Below are 10067 nucleotides of genomic sequence, written 5' to 3' on the forward strand. Positions count from 1 at the left end.
AGTTTCAAATTCCGATTGACTTTCTATGTTACATCAAAATGTGGACCGGCAACGCGTCCTCGATCAAAGCAAACAGACGACTGATGTTGATGCCTGCCGGATCAGAGGAGAGCTCGCTGACCTGGATCGATAGTTGATGACTGGCACATGTCTTGGAAGCATAAGAGAGAGAGGGGCTTTGATAACTATTCCCTCCGTCCCATAATATAAGAACGTTTTTAACACTAGTGTGGTGTTAAAAACGTTCTTATATTTTGGGACAGAGGGAGTATTTTCCAGGACAAAACATGGTATAAACAAACATTGAAGCGAATGAGAAGAAGTGAGGGCTACATATTTTTTTTCTTTATTTCTTCTGCAGTGGGTGTTTCAGAATAAGAGCTAGTTTGCACTAACTATGTTAAATAACAACAAACTAAATCTGTCACCGGAGCAAATCTTGGCGAAGTCACCTAAATGCAATGAAATCACTCATCTTCAAGTATGCAAAACTATCGAGGGTGCTCTGCAGATAATCTGAACTCAAGTTCCATGCTGTGTCGTCTGGTCGATCCCCCAGTGTTGCTTTCAACTTTTGTGGATGGAGATGCATTATCTGAAGTGTCCTCCCTAGACACACGTGTGCCTTCTAGTGTTAACTCCACTTGCCTCATAGTCGGACGATCCTCTCTAGTTAACTTTACACATGCAACCGCGATACTAGCAACTTTTTCGACCTCTTTGCCACCTTCCTCCATAACTTGCGGATCTAAGATCTGGAATAGTGCCGCTCCTTCAAACAAGGTAACAAAATGTGCAACCAGGCTCTCGTCATTTGAGGACAAATATGAAAATGGTTTCTTCCTGGTTAACAGTTCCACAAGGACGACTCCAAAGCTGTAAACATCACTTTTCTCAGTTAATCGGCCTGTGTAAAAGTACATAGGATCCCAATATCCTCTCGTACCTTGCGCCCTTGTGGTAACCCCAGATATATCCATCGGAATGCACTTTGAAGCTCCAAAATCTGCTACCTTTGCCGTCAGAGTATCATCCAACAATATGTTAGCACTCTTGACATCCCTATGGATTATAGGGGTTGAAGCAGCCGAGTGAAGATATGCTAGGGATTTTGCTGCCTCAATGGCTATCCGCAACCTGTTCTCCCAAGACAATGATTTTGGTCCTTCTACATGAAGATGCTCGTAAAGGGTTCCATTAGATATGAACTCATAGACTAACATTGGGACTTCAGTTTCAAGGCAACAACCATATAGTTTAACAACATTTCTATGGTTGATTTGTGATAGGATAGCTACCTCATTGATAAACTCATTGATCTCCATCCGCACCACGTTTTTGGGTTTCTTGATGGCTACAATATGTTGGTTCGATAAAATCCCTTTGTAAACAATACCATGTCCCCCACCTCCAACGATGAGATCATTATCAAAACAATGTGTTGCCTTCTCTAGCTCTTCCAAGGTCATGATCATCCTTTCTGCAATACCAGCACTTTGGGATACAAACTGTTGCAATAATTGTCCGTGATTTTGTTGGAAGAACTTGCGCTTTAACATTTTAGCCCTCTCGTATTTTAGTTTCTTCATAATCAACAACCCAAGCAAAAACAGAAGTACGACTCCAGCTGCAGCAACAACAGCTCCTACAACGGCGCTCGTACCTGAAAGTATACACAATATAGTTACATGTTATTGTTCTACATTGACCGTAGTACATATAGCAGAAACGTTGTTGCGGTGTTGCTCACCTTTAAACTGTTTGCGGCGGCTGCCTAGAGGAGACAAGAAAAAGGGAGGGAGTATAAAATTAGAATATATAATCGTAGAGATAAGCAATAATGCAAATTAAGCTCGCGTATGTGCGCGAGATGCTTCCATGCTAACCTTTGCATCCATCCACGGTGTAAGGGTTGCCGTCGTAACCGTCACTACAATGGCATGAATAACCTCTGATCCTTGGTTTGCATAGGCTATTCTTGCTCCTACAGATGCCGGGACACATGGCATACTGGTGATGCCAACTCACATTGGCTGGCGCATGTGAGTTAATAGGTTGCAACTGCAATATTTCCCAGTCTAGAACAATTTGAACCTCCAACCTAGGAGCGAGATATTTTGTTGACAGTGACCGTGACAGCTGGGAGTATACCCAATGCTTGTTGAACCACCCTCCCTCTGCAATGAGTGCGTATGAATGTGGCAATGCCTCATCCCATACACTATTGGAGTCCATCCAATCAATCCAGAATTCACTAGGCATGCCGTCCCTAGACATGGTGATCCGGGCCTGGCAGCATCCATTGCCGTAGCAGTACTCACCGTTGTCATCGATATTGGGAGATGACCTTGCATCATAGGCTCTACTCTTGTTTGAGGAGCAGAAGGAGGAGCAACTACTAAGGATGGCCCGGTTATTGCCAGCACTGGACAACCCTGCCTGCACCCCGCAACCAATGACGATAAGCTCATTGCGAGTTGATAACGAGTAGGGCACACTGTCTGCATGGCTAATCCCAAAATCGATAACATTAACACTGGCTACCCCACCATAGATGCCATGCACTCGGTTGTTGTTGATGACTCGCACGGTACTGTTGTGGAGGGAGATGTCAACAACTTGAAGAGTGCCGAGCATCAGCCGTGCGGCGTTGTAGCTTGTGTCACAGGTGAGGTTGAACCCTGGCAGATAGCACTTGTGCGAGCCAATGCCGAATGGGTATGGCACACTCACGTTGCCACATAACCTGCTACAGCTATCTGCAGGTGCATATGCTTTGCCTGCATTAGTTTTTGAGGAATGACAATATGTTTCCCTACTCTATGTATTTTAAAATTTCAAAAGTATTCTACATGTACAGAGTGGAAAAAATTAAGGACAAGGCTAATACAAAAGCATTAATCCCATGTGGAAAGAAAACAAATTAAATAAAGGCTTCAGCCCATGATTGAACTCCGAGGTGGGATTTTCTCTTCACTCTACATCACAATTTCATCCCTAAATTTCTATGCAAACATTAATTAACCATAGTTATTAATTTGATCTAACATATATAAGTAGCATGCAAGCATCTCAATTAATCAGACTATATGCATGTACTCTAGCTACCAAAAACAATAAGAAAACAAAGGTACAGATATTAAATAAAAGTACATCCTATACTTAAATCAGATCAATATTTTCCTTTTATGTAGTGGGCACGTATATCTATACAAATTATTTTATAGGAAGAATAATGCATGCACACATGTAGATCAATACCATAACGAAGAGAAAGAAAACCGGAGATATATACAACATGATGGGCCAACAGTGATTATTGTTTGCCGACTGAACTTCTATTTTATTTATATAGTCCCTCTTTATTGTTGGATGCAAGTTGTCTCATCCTGAAGCTTGATAATTTTAGTAACATTCACACAACATGGACAATTATTTCTTGAATCAGGTGACTGCCCGAGACCAACATGGCGATAGCGAGAGCTTAAAAAGCTATATCGTGAAATTCTTTAAACATTATAAGGACAAGGACTACATACATATGCCCTACATTCCCATGTAATTCCTTCTCTACTTAGTAGTATACCAGTTTTGCATTTCTTAATGGAACTAGCTATGTGTGCTCACTTTTTTGATCTCATTTGCACATCAACCATGGATACTCATTAGGGTCATTTTGAGTGATACGTCTACATATTTTTTGGATTCCCAAATATCAGTTACCATTTTTATTCCAAAATATCAGATACTATACGACACTACAATGATAAAAAACATGCTTTAGTTGATGTATACTTCAACTTCTGTACAAGGGATCAGATGTAAGGACAAGGGGAACGAGAAATTGTAACACAAGTTTGACAACTAGGTCACACATCAAATGGAACATACTATCACATTGGGGTAATTTGTCCATATCAATCTGGAGGCAGAGCACGTTGTACATAGGGGTTGGGGCGTAAAATTATGGACTATGGAACTAGGACACGAGTCACCACCGATGGGTAACACATCACGACAACATGTCAATAGTGGTAATTACATCAACTGCCTTACAAGTGTCATTACTGATGCATGACCTGCCAGTGCTAATACCATCGCACAGACAAGACTCCTGACCCATTAGTCACCATTGACAAAAACTTATTGACGGGTCTCCACCGACAATGTTATGGGCTTTTGACCTAAACCTGATCACGGGCAGCCTGGCATCCGAGCTAGGCTCAGGCTCGACTTTTCTGCCCAAATCTAGCCCGGAAGCCCCCCAAAAAAACCTTTAAATGGCCAAATTTTATTTATTTTTCAAAAATTAATTTTGTATAGTGTTGAAGTTGGCTTTTCATGAGTGGTGACGTGTTTTTTTTCTCTGTACTATTGGTGTGTTCTTTACCAGTGCATATATACTTTTGTATTGCATTACTGATTTTTTGTCGACATATATTCCAATAGAACTTGGCTGTAAAATTCTAACCATGGATAGTGGAGACTACATGTCTCGGTATCCTAAATGACTCACATTTGTGATGCGGGTGTATCATAGTGTAAATATGTTCAATATAAATTATGCCATGATCAATTGATAAATATATTTGAAATTGCTTGGCCAGCTAAAAAATCGATATATTCTAGTCCAGTAGCTTAGATGGTCCAATCCAAAATCCGCGACTTTTTTAGGAATTATTCTTGTCAATGTTTTTTAGTTTATCCTGAATGGTTTCATTGATCCTTTTTAATTCTATATGCACACTAAGTTTAGCAAACAATCATAGATGCTTTGATTTTCTCTTATTTTGTTTTTGAGTGGTTTCCATGCTATGCTAAAAATGAGGTTATAAGTTTACAATTCTAGATCCTTCCAACTACATATCATATATATAACTTTGTGTATCTAAATCTTTTGCAACTAAAGTGATACGTACTATTGTTTTATTAATTATTTTGTTTTTGTACCCATCCAGCATGCTAAACGTTTTATTTATATAGCTTGTAATTTTGAGTTTGCACATTTCCTAAAACTTATCATTAAGAATCTACATATCTTTAGAATTTGTATTATTTATTGCCCTTATAATTATTTTTCTTTACAAAACAAGAATAAGATTATAAACGTACACTTACGAGCTATATAATTTATGTATCATTGTTTCATATACTAAAATTATACCACTTTATTACCATAATATATTTGCAATCATAGTAAGATTGTTTTATCTTGGTTAAGCAGAGCTAGTTTTTTTTATCTTGATTTGTTTTTTTCTTCTGTTTAGGTATATTTAGAATTATATTTTCATACTTACCAACTACATGTGAATTTGATTGATGGGAGATTACAAAGTCATTGCCAAGCACATTATAGTTATTGATATGGGTTTATTAGTCCAAAAGCTCTACCTTGGCGAAGTTGGTTGACATTTTATTAAATCTACTTTAGCTTTGTATGTTGATTTAACGACTACTTGGTAGTGGCACATTCGTTTCTAAATTTAAGTATTATTTATGTCTCTAATGTGCAACTTATGCAGTTTTACAATTGATCGTGTGCAACATATATTATAACTAATTTCATTTATAGTTGACCAAGGATCTGAGATCTCTAATATACTACTTGAGTTGTCATCTCAAAAGGTAAATGTGGAAGAAAGAAAAGGTGCTTACCTGTGAGGAGACTAAAGCAACCACCGGGCATGTAGGGGTCACCATGGGTTCCTTGTGGACACCGACACTGAAATGCACCATCCGTGTTGGTACATTGACCATAGCACCTATTGATTTGGAATTCTGCATGCTTGCACTCGTCGATGTCTACACAGTGTACATATATTAAGCTAGTTAGTGTGAAGCCCATGTCCAAAATCTAGATTCACGTACATAAGTACCTGACATTTATTTGAGTATTTTTTTAATAATAATAAGCACACAAATGTCCCTGCAAATCTTATTTACTTTAGAATTATATTGATAGTACTTAACTTACCAGAAAGTAAGTATGAATAGTATATGGTATATGAAAATAGTTGGATAATACATTTAATAATTTTTAGGTAGTATGTACCATATTTTTGGGCATTCGTTCACATGCACAATTTTTTAACCAGGACTATTACGGTGGGAAGAAGCATGCAAGCACCAAACTTTATTATAACTGGAGGGAAATTGTACACACCAGAAAATCAGAAAACAAATACATGTATATAAATTATAGGAACAAAGGAATAACCCCCCCTCCCCCCCCCTCCCCCCCCCCCCCCCCCCCAAGGAAAATATATCGTCTGTGCGTCCAACAGTGAGCATATGCATATCTTCATGTTCATTACAGGCAATCATAGTGTCCTGCATTGAGCATGGACGTTCTTACTTGGTCGAGTGATTTGTATATGTATAAATATGAATCTATTTTAAATTCTACTTGAAACTATCAACTCACTCATAATTTTTAAATGTAGTTTGATGTGAATTTTATTTGAACAGTATATGGATATATTTAATGTTATAGTGTAGTATATCTCGCCACATGATAGTATATAAGACGTGCAACTTATTGCACTTGGTAGTGGGATGTATTTTCCCTATTTGTACTTTAGTGCATCCAATTTTATATGTCACGTAAATTTTAAGAAAGAGTGCAAGGAAAATGTAAACCAGATGTAAAAAAAATTCTTAACATAATATGGGACCCTAAAAGTAAAACACAACCAAAAATATCTAATTGATGTAGTTTTTTTGTTTACATTGTTATATCCTGTGTTTCTTATGGCGGTTTTCCATTATTATTTTTCCGGGGACATTATGTTCAACATGAATGTAACTAATTATATACAAACATAAATTGACAATGTAACGACATAAACTCTCATTGTCCAGATGTGATTACGCCAAACAGCTGACAAAATAATAATTGGTCTTATGAGCTGCACCATGTGCCACCGAACTGTGATATGTAAATTCTAGTCGAGTCAGATTAATCGCGGTAGATTGAATCCCTAAAGGAGTACTCCTTTTGTCTGGGTTTACTGGCCCCCTCGTATTTTGGGTCAAGCCCTGACCATTAATATAACTAATACATATAAAATATATTCTACAAAAATATGTTGCTGTATTTGCATTCAAAGGAAGTTCCATATGGTATAATTTTTATGACATATAATTTATATTTTATTAGTTTAATCAATGGTCAAATTTCGCCCCAAAATAAGAGAGAGTCTAGTAAACTAGTATACTAGGTGTTTGTACCAAGTCCGGGTAGCATCGTGTTGGACACGAGTTCATGTTGAGTTGGACGAGATGTAATGCTATGTAAACGCAATTGCAACCAATAGAAAAGTTGCAAGTTCTAGCTACAAAAATCAGATACGGATATATCTAGACGTATTTCGATCCTTGATACATCCATTTGAGTGACAAGTAATATGGATCGGAGAGAGTATATTCCTCACTTTTGCTATTATTCAGGCGATGCATTTTGTCTTTTAAATCAACCTTTTTTTTTTTATCTTTTTAGTGTCTTGTTTGCTTATTTGTTTTTGTTTTTCATTTCCTAGTCGTTTTTTCTTTGTTTTTTAGACAACCCACCATTTATGCCGAACAATATATTTTATCTTTGTTGGTGTGTATTCGTATACATGCGTCTGTTGTGCATGCGGGTTTTTGTGTGTGCGCGCTTTTTTATGCATACGTGTGTATGTGTGTGTGCATGCATCAGTGTGTGTTTCCGGCTAGATGCCCGTGTGGTTGGAATGTAGCACATGACATGGACACATTTTCTAAACCAACAATCTGTAGTATTGTACCTTCATCCCGAATTAGTTAAATTTGTTTAGATATATACGTGTTTAGTGTTAGGTACGTCCGTATCGAGAGAAATCTAAGATAATGCTACACGCAGGGACTTGGGGTTACGGATTCAACAAAATGTAATTAGGTGGCAGTTTTTAATTGAAGATTAGGAGTGAGGCGGGGCCCACCTCATGAAAATCAGGGATGGAGATTATTTAGCGTTGAGATGCCCGTATTCATCCGTGTGTATAGGATTATCCTATTAGTATAGTAGTACTAGTATACGTTAGCCGGAAATAAAGGAAGGATCGAATTAACCTTGGCATCCGTTGGTGATGTAGGCATTGCCCTGGTAACCTTGCTTGCAGAAGCACAAGTAGCCGCCTCTGTCACCTCTAGTGCAGCGCGTGTGGTTGCTCTTGCAGATTCCGCCTGCCGCGTCTCTAGGACACTCCTTCGACCTCTGCAGCTGATCCGTGTCGCCCGTCGCGTCGCCATCGACGACCTCCCAGTTGAGCCAAAAGGGAACTTCCATGTCCACGGCGGCTCGCAGGTCCGACGACAGTTGTTTAGAGGCGCTCCATGTCGTGAACCAGCCTTTCTTGGCGACGAAGACGCGTGCTGGCCACCGCCGGCCGTCGCTGCGGTTCCGCCCAAAGGACTCGAGCTCCACGTCGTAGGACGTGATGGGGACGAGCTTTCCTCCGGCGCCCACCTCGCGGTTGACGACGATGGGCGCCTGGCAGCAGCCCATGCCGGAGCAGAGCAGGCTGCTCTTACCAGACTTCATGTAGGACGTGCGCCCGTCGTGGCAGAAGGAGGAGCAGCTGCTCAGGGTAAGATTGCCGCTCCTCAACGTGGCCCGCACGTTGCAGCCCACGAGGACGAGCTGGTTCCCGGCCGGCGGCAGAGCGTAGGGCCCACCATCGCCGAGGCCACCGCCGAGCCTGCCATGTCCGTTGCCGTCGGTCTGGATGTTGCCGGCGTAGACGACGGCTAGCGTGGCATCGCTCGGGTAACCGATGTCTTCGGCGACCTGGAGCGTGCCGTCGCCGAGGAGGAGCCGCGGTGGGTCACTTAACCAGTCGCAAGTGAGGTTGAAGCCCGGCAGGTAGCAGTAAGACGAGCCCATGCCGAACGGATACGGCACGATCATGTCTCCGCACCTGGTCTCGCAGCCCGGCATCCCTATCACCGGCGCCGGTGCAGCTGCTGCTCCGGCAGACAGCGGCGGCAGGATCAGGAGCAGCGCCGCTGCCGCCGAGAATATGAATGTCGTGTGGTGTGCCATCGGTTGAAAGCCAGCTAGCGTCTGTTTGAGTGGTGTAGACGGCTTTTGCAGACCTGCACACATAAATAGATGCAGAGCTATATATCCAAATTATTTGATTGGCTGTTAATGGGAACGAGTCCAGATATTTAAATTTTTTAAAACAAAAACTACTCCACTTCACTGGAGGCAGAGCTATCCAAATTATTGAAATGGATGGAAATGAGACCAAGTCAAGATATTTTGGGAGTACGTTTTATACTTCTCGAAAATGTGAGAAGTAAAGGTGAGAAGTAGTACACCCGCAAAAAAGAAAAAAAGGTGAGAAGTAAATTGAACGGACTACAAATACTTCCTAGTCGAGCGTCGTTGTTCTCACGAAGAGTAGCGCAGCGAAAAAGACATCCTATTGGTATGGCCTTTTGCGCCTCACAAATACAAATTCTCACTCCTAATTATGAGGAAGACTTGGACTTGGCAGGTCTCTTTGGGATCAACACGGAGTTTTGACGAGTGAGAAGAAGTGGACCGTGATTCCAACCTCTCTTTTCTAATGCTTGGCCGGATACATGCATCAATGTTGAGTAAATCATGTACTCCTCATGAAATTCTCGATTATACAAGAGTAGAAGATTTTTCAACTTGTCTGATTGCAAACATTATCTAGTGTACACTTTGAATGGTAAGTAACTCTCCCCACTTGTCAACATTCCTGCATTCAGCGAGCCCTGGCGCTCGTATGTACTCCCTCCGTTCCTAAATATTTGTCTTTCTAGAGGTTTTAAATGGTGACTACATACGGAGTAAAATGAGTGAATCTACACTCTAAAATATGTCTATATACATCCGTATGTGGTGACCATTTGAAATCTCTAGAAAGACAAATATTTAGGAACGGAGGGAGTAGTTGTTGGGGACGTGGCGACAGGAGCCAAGGATGCTCCAGGAGCTCTCCTCATCGCGTCCTTAGGGTCAGCCTGACATCGCCCCTCCCAGCTGTACCAAGGCAATCACCATTGTATTT

General features: G+C 40.8%; 1 protein-coding gene across 1 annotated transcript; it reads right to left on the reverse strand.

The window, feature by feature from the left end:
• Positions 1-295: 295 nt before the first annotated feature.
• Positions 296-9207, reverse strand: LOC109763153 (wall-associated receptor kinase 3). The gene is made up of 5 exons (XM_020322011.4): positions 8092-9207; positions 5656-5802; positions 1887-2759; positions 1751-1774; positions 296-1663 (listed from the first exon to the last, which is right to left on the reverse strand). The coding sequence occupies exons 1-5, from the start codon at positions 9125-9127 to the stop codon at positions 492-494; spliced, it is 3252 nt and encodes a 1083-aa protein (XP_020177600.2). The 5' UTR covers positions 9128-9207; the 3' UTR covers positions 296-491.
• Positions 9208-10067: the final 860 nt, after the last annotated feature.

This window comes from Aegilops tauschii, chromosome 5 (assembly GCF_002575655.3).
Source record: "Aegilops tauschii subsp. strangulata cultivar AL8/78 chromosome 5, Aet v6.0, whole genome shotgun sequence".
NCBI classification, from domain to species: domain Eukaryota; kingdom Viridiplantae; phylum Streptophyta; class Magnoliopsida; order Poales; family Poaceae; genus Aegilops; species Aegilops tauschii.